Source organism: Anolis carolinensis, chromosome 4 (genome assembly GCF_035594765.1).
Source record: "Anolis carolinensis isolate JA03-04 chromosome 4, rAnoCar3.1.pri, whole genome shotgun sequence".
Lineage (NCBI taxonomy): Eukaryota > Metazoa > Chordata > Lepidosauria > Squamata > Dactyloidae > Anolis > Anolis carolinensis.
In genome coordinates, this window is record NC_085844.1 from 129,146,136 (window position 1) to 129,171,755 (window position 25,620).

General features: G+C 39.3%; 1 protein-coding gene across 4 annotated transcripts in view; it reads left to right on the forward strand.

Annotated features, from left to right (window-relative positions):
* Positions 1 to 25,620, forward strand: part of rasal2 (RAS protein activator like 2) — a 294,829-nt gene that overhangs the window by 131,699 nt on the left and 137,510 nt on the right. For all 4 annotated transcript variants that reach the window (XM_008117797.3, XM_008117796.3, XM_008117794.3 and 1 more), the window contains exons 2-3: positions 11,811 to 11,938; positions 24,502 to 24,631. In XM_008117797.3, coding sequence (XP_008116004.1) covers positions 11,811 to 11,938; positions 24,502 to 24,631 — 258 coding nt within the window. The remainder of the gene's footprint in view (positions 1 to 11,810; positions 11,939 to 24,501; positions 24,632 to 25,620) is intronic.

The window sequence follows — 25,620 nt, forward strand, 5'->3', positions numbered from 1 at the left end:
AAATTTGACCAGATAGAGCAGTGAGTGTTAAGTTGGTATTGTGGGAGAATAATTTTAGATAATATCAAAATATTCAAAGCCATGAAGCAGTTTACATATTGCACAAATTTAGACTTTGTGTGGCAGTATGTTGAACACCACTGACGCTGAACCTCAAAATGGGAGCTGTTATTTCAGATGTTGCACTCAACTGCAGTAAGAAAGGAAGGAGGTCATCCTTACTATTACAGTGACATTTGGCCATGCCTGGATGGTGAAGCATCTTTGGCTTTGTGTTGGCAGAATGGGTAAATCTGTAAGTTGTATAATGCAATACTTGTATGCAGAGTTAAGGGAAATGGTGGTAATGAACATCTGCTTCATCAAACCGCAGCAGATTTGTCTAATCTAGTATTGTGTTTCTAGACATAGACAGGATGCTTTTGGAGGCCTAAAAATAACTCATATCACTTGCTAGTGGTTATCTTGCACCTGGTATCTGACTTTCAAATATGGAAGTACTCTTGGTAGACATTTCCTTTGGTAGGAAGGCAACAACAACAGCAATAATAATAATTTATATACCACCCTATCTTCCCAAGAGGATTCAGGGTGGTTTCCAATATAGGCAAAACATTCAATTGCCAAAAGGAGACCATTACAACAAAGTTAAACATCATAAAACAAAACCATACAATTCTGCTAAAACAACTACAAAAATTAAAATCCAGTTTCAATCTGCTCAATCATATGCGTTCAAAATACCAATGGCCAGAGTTTGAGAATTGATATGGCCAACTATGAAGGACTAGGCAAAGAGTATCATAGGGCTGGGAAATTGATAGAGTGCAGAGCAGGGTCCTAGATGACAACCGGGGTGGGGGGGGGGGGTGGGCAGAGACTAATCATGCTCAAAAACCTGCAGGAATCACCAGGTTTTCAGATCCCTGCAGAAGGAAGACATTATAGAGGCTTGCCTGATCTCTCTGGGAAGGGCATTCCAGAGTCAGGGGACCACCACCGAGAAGGCCCTCTCCCTCGTCCCCACCAACCGCGCTTGTGACAGTGTTGGGAGAGAGAGGACGGGCTCACCGGCAGATCTTAGAGCCCATAACAGTTCATAAGGGAAGAAGCGATCATGGAGATAGGCAGGGCCTGAACTGTTTACAGGCATTGTATGCTCTCTATAGTTAGCTCCAGTTAGAAGCCAGGCACTGGTTTAGAGTCCGGGGGGCTTCCTTGGAATTCGGTGAAAAGGAGTAATAGAGTTGAGTGTCATCTGCGTAGAAATGGCACTGAACTCCAAAACTCTGGATGACCTTGCCCAGCAGTTTCACATAGATGTTAAAAAGCATGGGAGATAGAATGGAACCTTGTGGGACCCCACAAGTGAAAATAGGCACTGCCAGTCTGATCATTTTTTGATAATACTTGACAAATAACTTCAGTGGGCGGAGGTTATGGATATCTTTAATATGGTGCTTGTTGTAAGTTTTAAAATTGTTTTATTTGATATCTTAATTGGGTTTTAATTGGGATATGATGTTTTAATTGATTATGTATTGCTGTCTAATGTATTTGTATGAATTTTATATGTTGTATGGCGCTTTGAATCTCACCCACGGGAGAAAAGCAGGATATAAATGAATTAATAATAATAATAATAATAATAATAATAATAATAATAATAATAATAAGTCAAAGGCCAGGGGTCCGAACAGGTATCTCCCAGCTTCACCAATTGGGTGTGATCTTCCAGGAAAGAGTGGAGCCACTGCAAAGTGATGCCCCCAAGATCCATTCACAAAAGCCACTCCAGAAGGATACCATGGTCAATGGTATCGAAAGCCACTGAGATGTCCAGGAGAACCAACAGGGACACACTCCCCTGTCTACCTCTCTGCAGAGGTCATCTGCCAAGGCAACCAAAGCCGTCTCCGTACCATAGCCAGGCCGAAAGCTAGACTGCGATGGATCAAGATAATCAGTTTTGTCCAATAATCCCTAGAGCTGAGAGGCCACCACCCGCTCCAGAACCTTGCCCAGGAAAGGGATGTTGGAAACTTACTCAATATTGCCAAGCTACCTTCTGTAGTCACATGCATCAGTTCTACCACTCTGTGTCTAGCAAACAGTGCATAGAAAAAGGTCTAACCTGCCGAAGAAGTAAACTTAGTCAATCTCCAAACTACTCCCTTATCAATTATGCTTTTTTGAGATCACTTTGCCATTTTTTCCTAGCTGCAACAACTCAGTGTATTGCCCATGAGAGAAGATGATCAAACTGGGAAATCTTTCATCTGATTCACATACCATCTCCCATTCTCTACCAGCAAATAGAGTTTGTTCTCCAGAGGAGAATAATGAATCTGGGGCAAAGCAGAACAGAAGAAGCTGGGTTTCGTTCAAGATACTCAAATTTGCTTTGTTTGTTGATGACAGCTGTATTCTTAGGCCCCTTCTACACTGCTGTCTAAAATCTACATTATCTGCTTTACTAGATTATATGGCAGTGTAGACTAAGATAATCCAGTTCAAATAAGATAATTTGGATTTTCTGCTTTGATAACCTGGATTATATGGCAGTGTAGAAGGGGCCCCAGACACCTTAACTTGTATATAACAGTAAAGAGATTTATGAAGAAATAAATAAAAAAGAAAGAGTAAATGGTTGGGAAAAATACAAGAAAAAAAATCTACCTGATGATAGGAGATGAAATTTTAAATCTGGTTTCAAGAACTGAGTGCTGAAAATAGGCCTTCAAATAATCAATCTGAGTTTTGCTTTTGCAATATAGAAATAATATAATAATACATTAAGACAGGAGTGAGTAGTTTTAAATTACTACTCACTCCTGTCTGGATCCTATATCTCTATGGTTTACAGTCATTGATTTAAAATCCAATTCTTATCATTTATTGAGTTCAACATATAGATTACCATTCTTATTTATTTTGTTTATTGCTGTTTCATTATGAGGGAATTTATAGTGGGCATTATCATCTCTGAAATTTTCTTTCTGGACATAGACTGGCTTCTTATCCAACCAGAGGTTCTGCAAGAACACCATGAGACAACTTGTCATACACCCATATGCTGAACACAGAGACTATGAAGAAAGGGAACACTTGGTTTCACAAGTACTGTATATACTCGAGTATAAGCCTAGTTTTTCAGCCCTTTTTTAGGGCTGAAAAAGCTCCCCTTGGCTTATACTCGAGTCAGGGTCCTGGCCGGCTTCTATTCAGGTCGGCTTATACTTGAGTATATAGGTATTCAGAGTTGGACAGTCTTATCTTATTAAAGTCTCATTATTATCTTAAATTACAGTTTTATAGAAATATTCAAAAACATTTAACCTACTGATGCCTCAAATAATGCCATTTTATTAATATCTATTTTTATTTTTGAATTTGACCTGTAGCTGCTGCGTTTCCCACCCTCGTCTTATACTCGAGTCAATACGTTTTCCCAGTTTTTGTGGTAAAATTAGGTGCCTCGGCTTATACTCGGGTCGGCTTATACTCGAGTATATACGGTAATCTGTGTGCATCCACATAACTCATCTTCTCCCCCTGCACAGGTGTCCACACCTTCCACACTTTCTCCTGTGAGGGTCTGGAGGAACTTAACAAAGGCAAAAGCTACATTCAGGAACATGTATACTGGGATGGGATGATGTTTCTATTAGAAACTTTGGGACTCAAATCACACTAAAGTAGTGTAAAAACACAAAATCCATAGGAGTTAATGTACTGATGGCTTCTAAAGTAACTACAGTAGAATCCTGCTTATCTAACATAAACGGGCCTGCAGAACGTTGGATAATAAGGAGGGATTAAGGAAAAGCCTATTAAATGTCAAATTACGTTATGATTTTACAAAAGCACCAAAACATCACGTTTTATAACAAGACTGCCACTTGTTTGGGAGCATGGCTGCACTTGTGTTGTTGTTGGGCTTGTTGGCCTGCTACGTGTTGCTGCCTAGAGAAACAGCTGTGGATCTGGGCAGGAGGCAGACTGCGTTGGATAATACAGAATGTTGGATAAGCAAAGGTTGGATAAGTGAGACTCTACTGTACTATTATATTTAAGCAAGCTTATATTCTCAGTCAGAATTCTGGTTTTTCTTATATCCTCAGACTTGAGCATTTCTCTGTTTTCTGAATTTGTTTCTGCTGCTGCATGCAAATTTTTACAAGAACAGGAGCTTGGAGGGAGACTGATGTTAAGTGCAGATCAGTTACACATTGGGTTTAGCAGTTGGCAATGCTGTATTGTGAGAGGCTTACAGTACTCAGCAATATTCTAATTGCTTCCATTTAAACTATTAAGAACTTCCTTGGCATTTTACTAAAGGAAACTACCATAAGTAAGGAATTGGTGCAGTTTTGGCAAAACCAAAAATTGATTTTCAGGCGAACAAATTATTTGTTCACCTGTCCCAACACACACACACACACCATCCTGCTGGGAGGCTTCTCTCATGTCCCCAAGCTAGAGCTGACAGACGGGAGCTCATCCCATCTCACGGATTTGAACTGGCGACCTTCAGGATAGCAACCCAACCTTTAGGTTAGTAGTCCAGCTGGCACGAGAGTTTAACCCATTGCACCACTGCAGCTCCATATAAAATGATGATGATGATGATGATGATGATGATGATGATGATGATGATGATGATGATGATAATAATAATAATAATAATAATACACAGACAGACTACAAACAGAGGCACAACCATGTGGCCCAAATGATTCATTGGAACTTATGCCTCAAGTACCACCTCCCAGCAGTAAAGAACTGGTGGAATCACAAACCTGCAAAAGTATTGGAGAATGAGCAAGCAAAGATACTGTGGGACTTCCGAATCCAGACTGACAAAGTTCTGGAACACAACACACCAGACATCACAGTTGTGGAAAAGAAAAAGGTTTGGATCATTAATGTTGCCATCCCAGGTGACAGTCGCATTGACGAAAAACAACAGGAAAAACTCAGGACCTATGAGGACCTCAAGATTGAACTTCAAAGACTCTGGCAAAAACCAGTGCAGGTGGTCCCGGTGGTGATGGGCACATTGGGTGCCGTGCCAAAAGATCTCAGCCGGCATTTGGAAACAATAGACATTGACAAAATCATAATCTGCCACCTGCAAAAGGCCACCCTGCTGGGATCTGCACGCATCATCCGAAAATACATCACACAGTCCTAGACACTTGGGAAGTGTTCGACTTGTGATTTTGTGATACGAAATCCAGCATATCTATCTTGTTTGCTGTGTCATAATAAAATCATAATAATTATACCTGTCTCTATTTGTGGCTCAAGGCAGGATACAACACAGTTAAAACAGTAAAGTTAAACAAAGCACTATTAAAACACATACATCTGGTAAAATGCAGGTTAAAGTTTACCGATAAATTTGTGTGAAAATTCACAAATTAAAATTGACTGAGTAGCCCTGCTGGAAGAGATAGGTCTTGTGTCTTAAATTCTGACAGCTGATTTGGCTGTCGACCACCATCACAATAGTGATAGAAGTGAAGGAAGAACAATAAGGAATCTAATCATTTCTTTGATCCTTTCAGTCATTTTATGTTTCTTATCCCAGTTTTTCTATACATTTTTGATTAAACAAGAACATGAAGGAGTCCCTATCTGGCACCTCCAACAAAGATTATTCTACATACTTGTTTTTTGTTAATTTTAATGCGATTTATCAGCTGGTTATTAACAGAATTTACTTTAAAACTACCATTACGAACAATTATTGCAAAGTCGTCTTGTTGTTCCAGCTGGCAAAATTAATGCGTTTTCCAAGATTGCGCTATCAGCTAATCCATGTTGATTCATAATGTTCTTAACATTGTAGTTCACAGTGAAAATCTGTGCTGCCTGTGTTATCCTGAGATGCATTCTAGAAGCAAAGTGTTTAGAACTATAACCTTCAGATTTTCTGAATAGATTGGAAGTGGTACCTATTGCAAAATATATTAATGAATAAAAGTAGTAATAGATTGGAATAGATTCATTGATAGATTTGATCGTAAATTTTAAGTTTAGGCATTTTTTGTTACGAATGCAAAGAATGAGAGAAATGCTTTGTATAAATTTGAGAATTGAGATAAGTATAAAATAAAGCTTGCAAATGAGATGAAAACCTGGGATATTCTCTGAAACTACCGAAACAAAAAGAAAACATCCCTGACCTTCCCTGAAACCCTCAAAACCTGATATGGTGATTCTAATTTTATGATAATTATTTTATAAATGGACCTTCCCTGAAATGGTGGTATAGACCTAGCAATGTTGAAGTATTTTTGATTTAAAAAAGAAAACTATTGGAATACCCTTCTACAAAACTATTTCGTCTGAACAGATTTCACATGGGCTCATTTATCAGTTCCAAAAACCATTTTGATAAAACAGGTTGCAGTATCCAGAGAGAAAGCTAAAGGTAGCTTCACAGTTTAAGAAAGGCAAATGATAAGTTGCCATCTAGTGGAGAGAAAAAACCTTCATCCTTAGAGATATGGATCTTTACAGGTATGGTTAATTCAAGTCACAGTCCCCAAAGTAGAGAGTAACAAGCCATATGGATTTAAATTTGACATATTCCGTGATCTAAAATAATGACAGCAACTCTGTCAATCAGACATTGTTCTTCAAACTATCATGAACATTGATCTTTAAACCTGTGTGGATAGTTGAAAATTAGCTTCTCGGTATTTCATTTTAAACTGTGACTTAATAGGATGTAGGTAATAGGATGTAGGACAGCCCTCCCCCAGGATGTGTTGGAATTTCTTCTTCCAGCATACCTATCCAATATAGCGAGTAAGGAAAACTGGGATTTGCAGTTTAATAACTTCTAGAAGAATTGCATGATTCCCATGCCAGATCCAAAAGATATTCTTCTATATCAAACAGAAAGTATACAGTTGCACAGATGCTCTATGCCAGCGTGTTTAGATTTGTGCTATCATTTTATCAAAACAAAAATCTTTTCTGTCAAAATAAATAACAAAATGCAGCCAAGAACAATTACTCAGAATAGCAGCCCTTAGAACGCCTTTTATATCCAAATAGTATTTTAAAAACATAATACAGAAATGCCATATGATCAGAATACTTGCAAACTATTAAAGCAGTACTTGAAAATAAGTGACAAAGTCATTTAAGGATCAAAACTCATATTTCTTTTAAAATCATATACAGTATGGCCACCATATCAGTGGGACTGTACCTGCAATTTTACTTACCCATGATCTTTGACTGCTGTTGCTGACCAAGGTTCTTTCTAGCCCTTTCAGTCCCTTTACTCAGTCAAAGACACAACTGGACTGCCCACATTTATCTCAACCCAGCACCCGTCCTTTACTCTGCAAGGACAGGAGGGGAAAGCTATTGTGGGAACTGAAATGTCTTATGGGCTGTTGGAATGTTTCTGAATAGTACTACTATTGCAATGGTTTCAGGGAGTGCAAGAGGAGAGGGGGAGTTAGAATAACCTCGAGGTTATGCTATGCTTGAGATTGTCTTGTAAACTCAGGATTGGGTTTCCGGATCTTCAGCCACCTCTAGTGAGAATAGTTTGCAGATGCTTTCATACTTTGCTTTTTGGTGCCTAAAGTGTGTAGTTGGTTTAATACAGGGATATCCAAACGTTTTAAGCCAGTTCACAGTCCCTCAGCCTATTGGGGAACAGACTGTAGTTTGAAAAAACATGAACACATTCCTATGTACACTGCATATGTCTTATTTTAGTGCAAAAAACAAACAAACCATGAAACCATCTATATATATAAAAGAGTGATGGAATCCTGGCACCGAGCAAAACAACAAAACTAAACACCCCCCAACCTCGAAATTTCACAACACAATCCATCATCCACGCCTCGAGGTTGAAACCACAAAATATCACGTCACAAACCTCCACAGGGCCTAAAACCCCCCAAAAACCGGAGCTATTCAGTGCAATTTCAATGGGCCACAGCAACGTGTGGCAGGGCACAGCTAGTAATTTATAAAACAAAGAACAATTTTAACTAACATAAACATACCAGTCTTTCAGTAGAAAGTGTGGGCCTGGTTTTGGATGATGAGAATCAAATTAATTATGATTATTGTTGTAGTGTGTCTTCAAATCGTTTTGAACAGTGACATGCATTGCCTCACAATGTGATGGAGTCTCCTTCTCTGGAGGTTTTTCAGCAGAGGCAGTATGGCCATCTGTCAGGAAGGCTTTGATTGTGGCAGGATCTCCTTTTCCTTGCCAAGAGAGGAGCCACAGTGAAGGATAGCCTTTTTGGAAAACGTGAGGTGGCGACTCAGGATGAAGGCGGGGAGGAGAAGGGAGGGAGGAAAGCCAGACAGGCACTCAGCCTCCAGGGTCAGCTCTTCCTGGCCATGTAGCAGCAATGATGGCAGCAGTGGCAGCAGTGAGTGGGCAAGCAGGGCAATTGGGGAGCCTTCCTTTGCAAAGAAAAGTAAAAGAAAAAGTTGCAAGGGAAGAGAGAGACAGACAGACAGACAAGGGGGCGCTTGGACAGGATGCCTGAGAACAGAGCCCTACGAGGGGAAGGCTAAATAGGGCAAAGGGACGCCATCTCTCTTCCTCTCTTCCTGAGGAGCCCACCTTTGCTGGAGCCCTGATCCCCAAGGAGGAAGGAAGGAAGAATGACGAGAAGAAGGAAGTCAAGAAAGGGAGGGATGAAGGGAGGGAGCCAAGAAGAGAGGAAGAAAAGTAGCAAGGGAGGAAGAGAGAGAGGAGGGCCTGCAGAGAGATGGCCAGTGTAAATTTGAACAGAGGCCACAAGCTTGATTTGATATGACTGCATAATCTCTCATTTCCCTCCTGTTTATTGGACATGGTGTTTTGGAGTACAATACCACATTTAGATTCAAGAGCAGATATCCAACAGCCACAAGTAGTGGTAGCTAGAGCACGCTGATATATCACTAAACATAATATCCAAATACAGTAGTTCTCATGAAAATACATGTCAGATTTTCTACTAAAGCCCATACGACTAGGCCAGTTATTTAGAAACATAACCTAATGTCACTAAATTAAACCATCATTATCATTATTTGTTGTTGCTCACCTTCAAGTCATTTTTGCTGTTTGGATCCTAGAGCAAACCATTCATGGGGTTTTATAGGAAAGATTTGTACAGAGAAAATTTGTCATTGGCCTCCTTTGAATCTGTGTGATTTGGCCAAGATTACCTGTTGTCTCTTGGTCATGCCCAACTGCAAAGTTTTTTTCATTGTTGAGAAATATTATTTTTCCTCACTGTACTGTTCACATCTTATGCTTTGTCTCTACTGAATTGCATTTTATGTCCATTTGGTATCAAATGTGCACTACTTGCCTATAATGTTGCAGTTCTTTGAAAAACAACATTGTTTAACAAGCCATTTTTGGAAAAACAGCCAAACTTTTGCATACATCAAAGGAACCACACATTTCCTGGGCATATAAATGTGGAAAAGAATGGAAGCAGAAAATGATTTTTCTTACATACCTGAGTCCTGTGTTGGATGAAAAAAAAACTCCAATGAATTAATCCATCCATCCACTTTTTATACAATATTTTTATTCTGCTCTTCAGTCAGAAAGGACACCACAGTGACTTGTACATTGGTAGAAATAAAATAATCTCTTTTTATTGGAGATTTTTTGCTTAAAACTTGGCATTGGATAGTGGAATCAACCAAAAACAACAATAAGCCAGGCAAGCAAACCAAAGTTAACCAGGAGATCCTTTCAATAGAAGCATATAGAGCAATGGTCAACAAGGTAAGGCAGGTAAAGATCCCTCTGCTTGGCAACGTTGATTACTGGGGTTTAATTCCCAGATCCCCCATGACCATCAACTGTACACTGAGCTTCTATACCATGTCAGTATTAGTGCAAGTAGTATATGTGGTATATATGGGGAGTGTTGCCCCAGAAATCTTGCAATCTCCATCAGAGATGTTAATGAGAAGGAAGGGTAAAGACTGGCAGGCAAAGAGATGTCAGATGGTGATGGAATGACCAATAATATGGATGTAGGGTGGATCAGAAAGGTTAGAATTAAATGTACCTTAGGAGAGAAGTCAGCCTAATAAAAAGCATAAAAGTAAGGTAGGTGAATTGAGAAAAATGAGCCTGCTTATGATGAAGTCAACCAAAATGATTTGGAGTTGGAAGATAAGCAAAAAGACCCTGAAGATGAGATTTTTAAAGTAAAAAGTAGATAATTTGGGAGGGCAGATCCCTTCCATTCTAGTAATAGTAAAGTCTGATGAGAGCTGTAATAGCCTGTTGCCTGTCCTTGTCTAGTTCCTTGGGAGCAATGTGGAGGGTGATAAGCCAGTGAAGAGACAACAAAGCCATTGGGGTGTTGTATGGTTTCAGTCTTTATGGCCATATTCTAGCAGCATTTTCTCCTGACATTCCTCTGAAGATGCCAGCCACAGATGCAGGTGAAACATCAGGAGAAAATGCTGCTAGAACACAGATGTACAGACCGGAAACTACACAACACCCCAATGATTCAGGCCATGAAAGCCTTTGATAATAAAACAAAGACATTGTAGCCATAAGGAGATGAACTGATAGTAAAAGTTGGCTAACAAGGAAGAAGGGATTGATTTTCCATACCTTTGTATTTAGTTGTTTGTGTATAGGTATTTGAACGTTTGTCCCTGTTCTTGAGCTTTTCCAGTTCATCTTCCTAGAAGGAGGCCAGCTATTGATTCACCACCCCCTAGTGGTAAAATGTAACTTAATATCAGATTGTTTGCTTTAAAAAAATCCACATAGAAAGAAGGCAGTTCAGGGAAACATGAAAAAGGAGCATTTGTAGGTTTGATTGTTTAAATGTCAATGCCAGTCAAAATAAGCTTGCAGTTCATTTATCTGCTTTATTTAACTTAGATCTCGGAGCACCCGGTGGCCAAGGGGATAAAAGCCTCGTAACTTGAAGGTTGGGTTGCTGACCTGGAGGCTGCCAGGTGCGAATCCCACCCGGGGAGAGAGCGGATGAGCTCCCTCTATCAGCTCCAGCTCCATGCGGGGACATGAGAGAAGCCTCCCACAAGGATGATAAAACATCAAAACATCCGGGCGTCCCCTGGGCAACGTCCTTGCAGACGGCCAATTCTCTCACTCCAGAAGCAACTCCGGTTGCTCCTGACACGAAAAAAAAAACAAAAACTTAGATCTCAATGATCTGCCTTTGGCAGTTTTAAAAACACGTAACCCACCATTTGACTTGAAGGGTTTAGAATTGCTCGAGTAATTCAGAAGTCAGGATGTTGAACAGGAGCCAAAGGAAAAGCTGTTTTTTCCAATTTAGAGGCAATCAGTGGTGTGACCTTTTTAAAAAAATTGACAGTATAGTGTTTGCTTTTGGATCATTAACTTGTATTATCGATCAAACTTTATTTTATGCATAATGCTTAGATACTGCTACAGATACTATATATCTCATGTTAATAGGATTTTTGTTTTAACAGAAAACTAACGAGGGTTTCAGGCTTTCTATTAGGGCAGTTTGCAAAATGCAGGCTTTTGGGTGTGCATGTTTTCATTTGCAAATATTTCAGTAAGTGAATAACACTGTAATGAATTTAGGTTTAAAAGCTGCACTTGCAAGGCAGTAAAGTTCACTGAATTTAATGGGATATTGATCCCATGTGCAAAGAGTTTGTGGTGGCAATCTTATACATGCAATTTTTCAGTACTAGAGATGAAGAAGTTTTCTCACAAGAACCTCTCGAATGTAATTGCTGAAAACCTTTAACCTATGTCCTCTCTATTTTTTTTCTAGATGTGACAGGACCTCCAACCCACAGACTCTCTTGTGGCCAGTCACCTGATTCAGAAACTGTAATATGGGATACCAAATACACTATTTTGACTGACAGCCAGCTGGTGATGCTCAACAAGGAAAAGGAGGTAAGAAACTATGTTCTGTTAGAAAAAGATCCCTTTCCCCATACACAGTATTTGCTCCATTAGTGCTTCAAGAGCTTCCTGATGCACATAAAAGTTCAAAAAGCCTTTTTTGTTTTCATAAAATGAAATCATTTGGTAAAATGGATATTCTTTGTGAGGTGTGGTAAATAATAGTCATGGGCCCGGATACCGTTTCATCTGTTTATTCCATGTTGTTGTATCATTCCGTCCATTTGGATGGCACAGAATGATACAGTCCCTTCTGGAATGGAAACAACAGCTAAACAAAAAAAGGGGAAACGGTAGCCATTTGTCTCTCTGCAAGATACTGGCAAATATGATTACAGCTCTCAGAAAGCCTCAACCAGTATGGTGACTGGAGCATTCAAAGAAATGTTCCCAAAGTTAGCTTTTCTAGGCTCTGGGTTCCATATTCACTAAATAGTTTGAACGGCTGCAAATACTAAACCTATGCTCATGTGATGCCTCTTTCTCTTCCTAGACCTTCTTTCTTCCTAAACCTTCACACCTGTCTCCCTTCATGCATCTTCCACTTCCACTTATCTTGCTCTGTAGTTTGTAGGCATCATTTCCAGTCTGTGTGGCACACCAGTGACTGTGTTTTTTTGGGGTTGATTTCAGCTTCATAATATGTTTTATCCATATATATTAAATAATATATTTATTAGTATAATTATTTTTTAATTTCAATTTGATAGTTTGGGAAAGAATGTGTTGAAGTTGTTTGTAACTGATGGCAACCTTAAATGAATGTTTTCTTGACAAGGCTGAGAGAATGCGACTAGCCCAAGGACATAGAATCATAGAGTTGGAAGAGATCACATGGGCCATCTAGTCCAACCCCCTGCTTTGCAGGAACACAAAACCAAAACGCCCCCAACAAATAGCCATCTAGCATCTGCTTTAAAATCTCCAAAAGAAGGAGACTCTGCCACACTCTGAGGTAGGATATTCTACTCCTGAACTGCTCCTACCATCAGGGCATTCTTACTAATATTTAGTTGGAGTCTCTTTTCCTCCAATTGGAATCCATTGCTCCATATCCTAGCCTCTAAAGTGGCAGAAAACAAGCCTGCTTCCTCCTCAATGGGACATGCTTTCAGATGTTTAAACATGGGCTATCATTCTCCTTTTCGCCAAACTAAACATACCTAGCTCTCTCAGCCATTTCTCATAGGTCCCCCAGTGCATTTCCATAGCTGAGCAGGATTCAAAGAAGAGTCATAATCGAACATTCAGACCACTCCCCCATGCTGATCAAGGTACATAGACAGGGAAGTTTCTAATGGCTGGAGTATATTGATTAACTAATTTCTTATTTTTTGCCAGGCCTTGCTCAGTTGTAATAAATAATGCAAAATATGATACATTATGCATATATGCATACAAGATACAGAAATCAACCTTTCTTTGGTGATTAATATGAAAACCAAACTCCAAAAGATGCTGCTTGATCTCCTATGCTGAAGTGACTCTTATTTTTTTTCTTTTTCATAGTTCTTCAGACACTTTTTATTAATTTTATATGCAGTGCCTTGCCTCCTGGGGAAATTATGTGTGTTAGTGTGTGTGTGTGTGTGTGAGAGAGAGAGAGAGAGAGAGAAAGAAATAGAAAGAAAAAGGTGATAGGTGAGGGAAAAGATAGGAAAAAAGTCTCTTTTTCGCTTTCTTGATATTTTTGAACAGGAGAGAGACTGGTAGAAGCAGCCAGAAAAGATCAAGGCTACTATAGCACATTGCAGCTGCACAAGAAAATATAGAAAATGGAGCGGCTTTGAAGTTAACTACTAGCGTAACCAGAGTTAAGGTCCTCCTTTTATTGCTCCCAAACTGGAAACATTGCACATACATTTGATCGCTCTGTACAAAGGTCTCCGTTCCCACTCTGTGAGCAGTGCATTGATTGCTAGAGAGAAAATACTGGCTTAATGCTTTAGTTTCTTCCATGGGTGCTTGCACTTGAAAAAACAAGCTGCACAGCATAAACTGGAATTTTCAGCCACTCAGTATTCATAACTGTATGCCACCTGAATGACTATAGCGGAATCCAACAAATGAAAGGAAACTTAGTCTTGATGGCTGCATGTGTTTGCTTGTAATTAAATGGAGAAGTAGTTCAAATGCTGTTTTGTCGTTCTCTCTGGGGCCATTTGGAGACGTTAACCAGACAGTTTACAACAGCTGTTTGCTAATTCTGCACTTGAGATGAGGTGTCACTAACAATAATTGCTTGAAATTTTAGCAAATGCTGTTAGTCTAATTATAAATCCATTGTATGCACAGAGACAAGGTGGAAAGGCACTCCACTATAACTTCTTCACCAAGGTTACTCAGCTAGGGGTGTACTGGTACATTACTAGGAGATTACATCCAAGTAAGTGATTGTAGTATGTCTATCCTGCACTTTTCCTAGCGGGAATTTTCAGTGCCTTAGTTTCAGAAGGCTAGGAGCCATGTTAGGCTCCTTCCACACAGCTGAATAAAATCCCACATTTTCTGCTTTGAACTGGAATATATGGCAGTGTGGACTCAGATAACCCAGTTCAAAGCAGATATTGTGGGATTTTCTGCCTAGATAATTTGGGTTATATGGCTGTGTGGAAGGGCCCTGAGTCTGCTGTAGCTAAACCAAAAGTCTTGTGGCGCGAAAGACTACTTATTATAGCATAAACATTACTAAATATATAAAATCAGTGGTTCCCAATCTTTGGGCCTCCAGGTGTTTTGCACTTCAGTTCCCACAATTTCTAGCAGCTGGTAAACTGGCTGAGATTTCTGGGAGCTGAAGTTCAAAACAACTGGAGGCCCACAGGTTGGGAACCACTGTTCTACACTGTAAAACTTAAAAGTATCTCATGACTCTTGCGTTAAGGAATTGGATATAAATGTTTAATGACAAAAATGTTTGATATGATCACTGTACTCAAATACATAAATTTCTAATACTATTTTTTAACTCTCATACTCCACATTGTGTCTTAACTTTGCTTTAACAAATTGTATGTTAATACCTAAAATTATGTTCTCTCGTTCTCTCTCTCTCTCTCTCTCTCTCTCTCTCTTTCTCTCTCTCCCTCCCTCTCCCTCCCTCCCCCCCTCTCTCTGGGATTTATATATGGTTGTTGTGTTTTTCCGAGCTATATAGCCATGTTCCAGAAGTATTCTCTCCTGACGTTTCACCCACATCTATGGTAGGCATCCTCAGAGGATGCCTGCCATAGATGTGGGCGAAATGTCAGGAGAGAATACTTCTGGAACATGGCTATATAGCCTGGAAAACTCATAGCAACCCAGTGATTCTGGCCACGAAAGCCTTCGACAACAGATGTATATATGGTTGTGGGTTGTTTTTGTTTTAGTAGTTGTAAAAAAAGGCATAGGAATGTATGACTATTGTATCTTTCTCTCTCACTCTGTGTATGTGTATCTGTGTTCATACACACACACAAACCTAATCTATATATATAAAAGAGTGATGGCATCACGGCAATTCACAAAACAACAAAAGTACAGGCCCCCCAACCTCAAAATTTGACAACACAACCCATCATCCACGCCTCAAGGTTGATACAACAAAAAGAAAAGAAAAATAAAGTCTTAATTAGAGGGAGAGCAATAATTGTTTTTTATCCAATTGCTGCCAGTTTAGAGGGCTAATCTCTGCCCACTTGGTTGCCTAGCAACCAAGGGACAGCCAGGTTTCAGTTAGGGGACAGGCAGATTTAGGCCTCACTTAGGCTTCTTCCACAGATTATCTAATTTGCACTGGATTATATGGCAGTGTAGACTCAAGGCCCTTCTACACAGCTATATAACCCATTTATAATCTTATATTATCTGCTTTGCACTGGATTATCTTGACTCCACACTGCCATATAATCCACTTCAGTGTGCATTTTATACAGCTGTGAAGAAGGGGCCTCATATAATCCAGTTCTGAGCAGATAATATAAGATTATCAATATACAGTAGAGTCTCACTTATCCAACGTAAACAGGCCGGCAGGATAAGTGAATATGTTGGATAATAAGGGATTCAGGAAAAGCCAATTAAACATCAAATTAGGTAATCGTTATACAAATTAAGCACCAAAACATCATATTATACAACAAATTTGACAGAAAAAGTACTTCCATGCGCAGTAATGCTATGTAGTATTTACAGTAGAGTCTCACTTATCCAACACTCGCTTATCCAATGTTCTGGATTATCCAACGCATTTTTGTAGTCAATGCTTTCAATATATCGTGATATTTTGGTGCTAAATTCATAAATACAGTCATTACTATATAGCATTACTGTGTACTGAACTACTTTTTCTGACAAATTTGTTGTCTAACATGATGTTTTTGTGCTTAATTTGTAAAATCATAACTTAATTTGATGTTTAATAGGGTTATCCTTAATTCCTCATTATCCAACATATTCGCTTATCCAACGTTCTGCCGGCCCGTTTATGTTGGATAAGTGAGACTCTACTGTACTGTATTTACAAATTTACCACTAAAATATCACAATGAATTTAAAACACTGACCACAAAAACATTGATTATGAAAAGGCAGACTGCGTTGGATAATCCAGAACATTGTATAAGCGAATGTTTGATAAGTGAGATTCTTCTTTAATATGAAATAATTACTGGGATAGAATAATGCAGAACAATATAATCTCTAAAACCAGGACACTAAATACACAGGGGAATTCCACACAGGAAACAATCGGGGCCAGCTAACACCTCCCAACAAAGTATTCCCATCATCAAAGTCTGGAAAATCCTCTGTTTTCTCAGGGCCACAGACAGTAGAAGCACATAAAATATCGCAAACAACACCACTCTGAAAACAAGGGAATTCCAGACAGGAAACAATCAGGGCCAGCTAACACCTCCCAACAAAAAATTCACTCAGGGAGGAAACAGCCAGGCTTTAAAGCTGCAAGGCCATTACATCCTAATCATTTTTCCTAATTGCAGCATTCATACTTGCCTCCAACAAACAAAAAAAAACCAATCAGAAATATTGTACATTCACAACCTTTAGGAAATAATATCCCCTGATGGCGCAGCGTGTTAAAGCGCTGAGCTGCTGAACTTCTGGACCGAAAGGCCACAGGTTTGAATTGGGGGAGCGGAGAGAGCCCCCACTGTTAGCCCCAGCTTCTGCCAACCCAGAAGTTCGAAAACATGCAAATGTGAGTGCATCAATAGGTACTGCTCCGGCGGGAAGGTAACGCCGCTCCATGTAGTCATCCCACATGACCTTGGAGGAGTCTACGGACAACGCCGGCTCTTGGGCTTAGAAATGGAGATGAGCACCAACCTCCAGAGTCAGACACGACTGGACTTAATGTCAGGGGAAAACCTTTACCCTTGACCTTAACTACCACCAATTCCTCAATACTTTATTTCCCATACCACCAGACTTTGCCACAGCAACGCGTGGCCGGGCACAGCTAGTTTCTCTATAAAGGTCTGTAATGATATCTCTGCCCCTTGATCAAACACGCACAGCTACTTCAGAAATAAAGCAGTAATGTATGCCTATAGGACAGAAAGGATGAAACATGATTATGTACAGTGTGGCTTTGAGTTCTCTATAATGACCAATTATTCGTGATCAGAGTTTTGACTGCAAAGGTGTTCATCTGTCCTCTATGCAGCAGAAGGGAAATTGCATTTCTGAATAGGCAAAACGATGGCTATAATTACATTCAGAATATTTATCTGGAGGTTTCTATAAAATCTGGGTCACATAATTATCTGAGGATTTGATTCAGTTGCAATGCCAGAAGGATATGAATAATATTAGTTCTTTGAATAGAAATACTGAAATATGAGAAGTGACTACGAGTTGAAGTTATGGCTTGTATAAAATGCTGTCTCCTGGTGTAAAAATGAAATATGGCTGTGTGGACCTTTTCAGACAAGAGGGCTCATTATATTTACTTAATTTTTGAATGCGAGTTTTCCTGCATATCAGTTGCAAGAAAAAGCAACCATGTGTTATTGGTGTGGGAAATGCATGTACAGCCAACATTCACCCATTGCCTGTGAGTTCTTGAACCGGATATAGCATTTCCTGCGTGTGGTATAGTTGCCCTAGTGTTTTGAAAATGTCTAGAATAATGCAGGAATGGGATTGCAATCTTGAATTCTATAATACTTGATTACTGGATTGCGATCTTGAATACTGCCTTTGTTCAAGTGTAGTTGGATGAATGCATAACCCTAGCCATAACTTGAATTATGCTGTGTAACACAATCTTTGTTCCTGGTTTATAATTATCATTTCTCAACCAATTCAACATAATTTGTGTCAGCCACAAAAATGAAGTTTTTGGAGTATAACAACTACATTCAAAGTACCATATATACTTGAGTATAAGCCAAGCTGAATATAAGCTGAGGCATCTAATTTTACCTCAGAAAATTGGGAAAACTTATTAATTTGAGTATAAGCTGAGGGTGGGAGATGCAGCAGCTATTGGTAAATTTCAAAAATAAAAATCGATACCAATAAAATTATATTAATTGAGACATCAGTAAGTTAAATGTTTTTGAATATGTACGTAAAATTAATTTAAGAATGTTCAATTCTTAAATCATTATTTTAACCTTCTTCAATATAAATGTACTTACATATTCTTCCAATAATAATCGAGTAAAATAATAAATGTAAGAAGAAATAGAGTAAAATAATAAATGTAATAGTAACAATGATACATAGAGTAAAATATAAACATAACAACAACTATAACAAACCAATAATTACCATAGTTTATTTTAACTATGGTATACATTTTGGGGTGGCGAAGTGTGTTAAAGCACTGAGCTGCTGAACTTGCAGACCGAAAGGTCCCAGGTTCAAACCCCCGGAGCGGCATGAGCGGCTGCTGTTAGCTCCAGCTTCTGCCAACCTAGCAGTTCAAAAACATGCCAATGTGAGTAGATCAATAGGTACCACTCCGGCAGGAACGTAACAGCGCTCCATGCAGTCATGCCAGCCACATGACCTTGGAGGTGTCTACGGACAACGCCGGCTCTTCGACTTAAAAATGGAGATGAGCACCAACCCCCAGAGTCAGACATGACTGGACTTAACGTCAGGGGAAAGCTTTACCTTTACCTTTTATACATTTTGGGGAAAATGCTGTGTGTATATGAATAAGGAAAAGTGGGAAAGACTGGCTTGGGAAGGGGATGGGAAAGAAGGACTGGAGAGGGGGAAAAGTTGGAATGGGAAGGGTGGTTGAAAAAGTGGGAAAATGAGGTGGAAACGGGGTAACTGGAAAAGTAGGAGAGATTAGGGTGGGAAGGAGACCTCCTTCCTTCACTTCATCCTCAGTTGCCTCCTTGCCTTGGCTGTCTCGGGAGATATACACATAAAGTGAATGTGTGTGTGTATATATATAATATAAAATAAAAATACATAAAAGTGTGTGTATAAATAATATATAATATAACAAGACAGATATATAATATAAAAAGACAAAAGGAGATAATATATATATATATATATATATATATATATATATATATATGTATGTATGATATAAAAATACATAAAAATGGAAATAAAGGGGAGGGAGGGTGCCTTCTCACACATCCCCCCCCCCCTTGTTTTCTCCCAAGGGCAAGGAAGGGAACAGTGGAGGGTACTGCAGGAGAGGGGCTTAGGTGTGTGTGTGTGTGTGTTGTGGGGGGAAACTGCTGCTATGCATCTGTAAGAGATCATCCCATCCCTCATCCTCCTCCTCTTCTCTTACAGATGGAAAGGACTGGGGAGAGGAAGTCCTCTCCTCTGCTCTCGGCAGAGCAGCCCATCTAAGTCACTCTGCCGAGAGAGGAGAGGAAGGCGTGTGCAGGGCGAGGGAGAAGGGAAAGGTGTATGTGGGGTGAGGGAACATGCCTCCTTCCTTGCCTTGGCTGCCCCAGGAGAAGAGGAGCTTGGATTGGGCCCGAAAGCAGCTGAGAAGGAGGAAGAGAAAGTAGGAAAGGGCTGCCACCAAAGCAGCAGCAGCAGCAGCCCCAGTCCCACCAGAGGAGCTCTACACTCCCTGGCACTGCTTACCTGGAGCAGCTGCTGCAGGAATCACCCACCACGGATTCAGTGTTCTTTGAAGCTCTAGTGAGGGAGACAGAGGGAAAAGCGTGTGTGGGTGGAGGAGAGAAAGGAGAGCTGGGTTTCTGTGGGGAGAGGTGAGGGTCCTGGTGGGAAGGCCTGGGACTGAAAGAAACCCTTCTTTCAACCTCACACCTTCCTGCCAGGACCCTCACCCAAGTATCAGCCGAGGGGAACTTTTTCCGCCTAAAATAAAGGCTGAAAAACTCAGCTTATACTCAACTATATGTGGTAAGTACAACATATTCAAACAGGAAATAACACTTTCAAACCAGGAAAAGATTTTTTTTTTCAAATTTTGTTACATGGTATTATAGCTACTTTCTTTATATTGTTCAGCTGGAAACAGAATTATCAGCTAAAATTCCAGAGGAAGGGAATGAATAATTGAAATGTTCAGCTTCAGTTTGCACAATGGGCATTCAGAACTCCTTCATCAGCAAATTTGGAACTTCTTGGAGAGTGAAGTGTCGCTTCTTGAAAATGAAGGGTAAAGATTGAAGACTGTCTTTTTGACAACAGAAGACTGATAATGAAGATGGTCAATAAGAGTTTCATATATTTTAACCCCTTTCATTTACGTACACCAAATGAATACCAGACATTGTTGGCTGTATTTCAGGTGAAAGAACTGCAAAATCAATTCTGAGTTGCCTATGATAACCCTTTGAAATTCTTATAGGGTTGTCATAAGTTGACAGGTGACCTTAAAGCACATAGGAACAGAGAAGGAGAGAGAAAGAGATATGTCCTAAGAAATCTCATTTCATAAATGTGTGGTCAAATGTAATTAATTTTGTGTGTCTTCATAATTCAATGCCCTAACCTTCACTTTCATATCCATGTTTTGACTGACTGCTCCTTGTGTTCAATGTCAGAAGCCCTTTTACTCCTCTGCTTTCCAATTCCCAAACAACGTTGAGTATCATTGTAGGTACTGGATGCCAAACATGGAAAGCCAGCTTGAAAAGAATCTAGAAAAAAACTGTTACATCTGTAAGAGTAAATGTGAGATACCAACACTAAATCAATCAGTATAAAAACTGAATTAGAGCTTTCTGTTTAGAGTTTCAGAAGTGACGTCCTTTGGAGACAACTTTATGGGTTAGGTCGATATATTCTATGTACATGCACACATTGTAGCAGGGAATTATCTAGCTTGTGTGAGATATAAAAACAAGACAAAAATGTCAATTGTCACTTTTTATTTTAGTACTTGCCTACTTGAACAGAGATATAAGGCAAAATCTGAATATCAAAAGTATAAGCATAAAAAAGAATCGTACAGATTAAAGACATTTGCTGATATTTGGTGATTCCCTTAGAAAATCCATTGGTATGTGTTAAAAATTGATGGGGAAATTTAAAAAAAAATTGGAACCTGACAGGGTTTAAAATCAACAAGTAAAGCATGGTGGTGCTGACTAATAATATGAAGATGATAGATCAAAGAGAATGAATAGAGAAATTTGTTCTTAAAATTGAGAAAATATGAAATATTTGCATAGCACAATGACAAATATGAAATGTATGTTTTTTTGAAAATGGGTTAAAATGTGGAAGGAAATTAGAAAGGATTTGCAGAAATGGGAGAAATTAAACCTGTCTTTGTTACGAAAAATTGCAGAGATAAAAATGAATGTGTCACCTAGAATGTTGTTGTTATTTCAGATAATATTGGTATTGATGAAGATTTATCACTTAAATAATGGCATATTTTTCTAAGTTTATTTGGCAAAGGAAAAATGACAGGAGTAAAATTTAAGTATTGCAAAATGCAAAGCAACAAGGGGGAGGTCTTGGGTTTACCAAATTTGAAAATACATTTTGTTGCCTGTTATTTGGTTTAGTTGAAAGAATGGAAGTTGCTGAGAAATAAAAGATTACTAAAGTTAGAAGATTATACCCTAACGATGTATAGATTAATAAACATTATGTGACATGTGCTTTACTGAGATTATGGAACAGATATCAAGCCAGACTGTATCAGAAAATGACTGTATCAGAAAAAAATGAGTTAAGGGGTTTCAGAACAAGACACTTTTGATAGAAGAGAAACAGCATGAAGAGAAAAAGAGTTAAGATATCAAGATATTGGAAGACTATTGAGGAAACTAAATAATAATAATAATAACAACAAGAAGTGCAGGCCAAGGTCTTTAGGCACTGCATCCAGTGTGCCGATCACCACTGGGACCACCTTCACTGGCTTGTTGTTGTTGTGCGGGGTTGCAGTGAATGATGAATAGAAAACTCATGACCATTCATCATTCACTGCACCCCCGCACAACAACAACAAGCCAGTCAAGGTGGTCCCAGTGGTGATTGGCACACAGGATGCAGTGCCTAAAGACCTTGGCCTACACTTGAACACAATTGGCGCTGACAAAATTACCATCTGCCAGCTGCAGAAGGCCACCTTACTGGGATCTGCACACATTATTCGCCGATACATCACACAGCCCTAGACACTTGGGAAGTGGCCGGCGTGTGATTCAGTACAACAGCCAGCAGAGTGTCTGCTGTGGACTCATCTTGTTGTGCTTCAAATAACAATAATAATAATAATAATAATAATAATAATAATAATAATAATAATAACAACAACAACAACTTTATTTTTATACCTTGCCACTATTTCCCCGTGGGGACTTGGGCGGCTTACATGGAGCCAAGCCTGACAACACAATTAAAATAAAGTAGACAAAAACATAGTGCACAATTCACAGTATAAAATAGATAAAAACAGCAGTACAATATAAAACAGAATATTATAACAGTAATTAATGATATCAACCAACCACTAGGCTTCTATTGTCTTCATGGGAGGGGAGACTAAGACATAAAGAAAACAAAAGTGCAGTTGTTGATGGTTACAGAATCACAGAATCACAGAATAGTAGAGTTGGACGAGACCTCATGGGCCATCCAGTCCAACCCCCCGTTAAGAAGCAGGAAATCGCATTCCCCTGACAGATGGCCATCCAGCCTCTGTTTAAAAGCCTCCAAAGAAAGAGCCTCCACCACACTCCGGGGGAGAGAGTTCCACTGCCGAATAGCCCTCACAGTGAGGAAGTTCTTCCTGATGTTCAGGTGGAATCTCCTTTCCTGTAGTTTGAAGCCATTGTTCCGCGTCCTAGTCTGCAGGGCAGCAGAAAACAAGCTTGCTCCCTCCTCCCTATGACTTCCCCTCACGTATTTGTACATGGCTATCATGTCTCCTCTTAGCCTTCTTTTCTGTAGGCTAAACATGCCCAGTTCTTCAAGCCTCTCCTCATAGGGCTTGTTCTCCAGACCTTTGATCATTTTAGTTGCCCTCCTCTGGACACATTCCAGCTTGTCAACATCTCCCTTCAACTGCGGTGCCCATAATTGGGCACAGCATTCCAGGTGTGGTCTGACCAAGGCAGAATAGTTATGGTATTCAAAGGTTCTCTTACAGTTATTCAAAAAGTTTCAGGTGAACAAAATATTTTTGAACAAAATACATCAGAGTTTGAATTTGCAGTTATGTACAAATGATAAACAGGTACAGTAGAGTCTCACTTATCCAACATAAACGGGCCAGCAGAATGTTGGATAAGCAAATATGTTGGATAATAAGGAGGCATTAAGGAAAAGCCTATTAAACATCAAATTAGGTTATGATTTTAAAAATCAAGCACCAAAACATCATGTTAGACAACAAATTTGGCAGAAAAAGTAGTTCAATATGCAGTAATGCTATGTAATAATTACTGTATGAATTTAGCACCAAAATATCACGATATATTGAAAACATTGACTACAAAAATGCGTTGGATAATCCAGAACGTTGGATAAGCGAGTGTTGGATAAGTGAGACTCTATTGTAGTTGTTAAAATATATAAATCCTTTCTAAAAAAAATGACATTGAAGAAGAGCAACTGAAAGATTGTACAATAAAATGAGCTCGGGATTTCAGAAATAAGATACAAGTGGAACAAAGGCACAAGATGTGGTCAGAGGGTTTAAAACTTATGTTATAATCTAAGAGAATTTTTTAAAATGATGTGGCCTCCAGGATGTATGGAAGTATGAAAAACAAATAGAAACGTTTGACTTGAGAATAGGTGAAGAAATATGCCAAACACATACAGTATATTGATGCAGAGAATGTTAAAGTTCAACATACACTTAATACAGACTATGAAAAAGGCATAACATATTAAATGTATAAATATTGATATATGTTATGCCTTTTTTCATATAGTCTGTATAACTCAAATGTTTTCATATGATTGGTTGTAAAGATTAGGTTACAGATGGGTTCAGGTATCATCTATACAAGTTCTGTTTCAGTAATCTAGTTAGGGCATTCAAAGGTCTTCTGGACAAGAAAATCTTGTTATGGTTTCCCACTTGTCATGTGGGAATATGCCCATGTCCTTTTTATGTGCAGATGGCGGTTGAAGGAGGACAGGAACAGACAACAGAGCCTCCTACGAAAGGGCGTTGCCTTCGCCGGACTGTGAGTGTTCCTTCGGAGGGTCAGTTCCCTGACTATCCACCAGAGGGGGCTGCTAAGCTTGGTAAGTTGTACCATGGGGCTGCTTTCTCTGAGATAACATTCCATGCTCAAGAGTTTACATCCGACAGGTCGCAATATTTTGCATAAACTGATAGCCTTTGAAGTTATTCCCATTTAGGTCCTTTAGCAATGGCATTGTCAAGGAATGCTAGACAGCTCAACAGCTTTGAAGTATTTGGATTCATTTGAATGGGTATGTGCTATAAAACCTCCCAGCTAGGGGGAGGTTTTATAGCACTGAGACAACTGTGTACTTTTGAGGTTACTGAGCAACCCTGGAATTTATAGCCATTTATCCCAGTGTGTGTGAATAGTGCGATATTGTTTTAAGACTGTTTAAAGGGCTCCTATTTCTTGTTTGAACTACTTAGTTATGATTTTATCTTCATATGAATCTCCTAAATTCATGGCCTGTGCAAGGATTAGGTTGTTTGCAAGGACAAACAGGGTTTCTAAATGAGCTAGATTATCTAGATTCATTTAAATCTGTCTTTGGGACAAAAACTGCTTTTCTTACCATGGTGTATAAAGTACAGAGGTAACTAGAGGAGGAGTATATCCTTTTATTTCTTCTGGACCTCTCAGTGGCTCTCAGTACCACCAACCATGGTATCCTTCTGGGTCACCTTCTGGGATGAGACTTTGGAGCACTGTTCTGAAGGGATTGTGGTTTTTGCAGGCGCATACTTATTGTAGTGCTAAGATATGCTTCTTTAATACCCTGCCATTGGCTTGTGCTGTCACTCAGGACTTGGTTCTGCCGCTCATGTTGTTTAATATTTACATTAAATTCCTGGGAGAGGTCATCCACAGTTTGTAGATTTAGTGTCACTAGTATTCTTATGGCATCCTGCTCTATTTTTCCTTTTCATCTGATTCCAGGGAAACTCTCTCTGTGTTAAACCAGGGTTTGCTATCACTAATGGATTATATGAGATGAACAATCTGAAATTTTGGTTGCTGTGAGTTTTTCAAGCTGTATGGCCATTT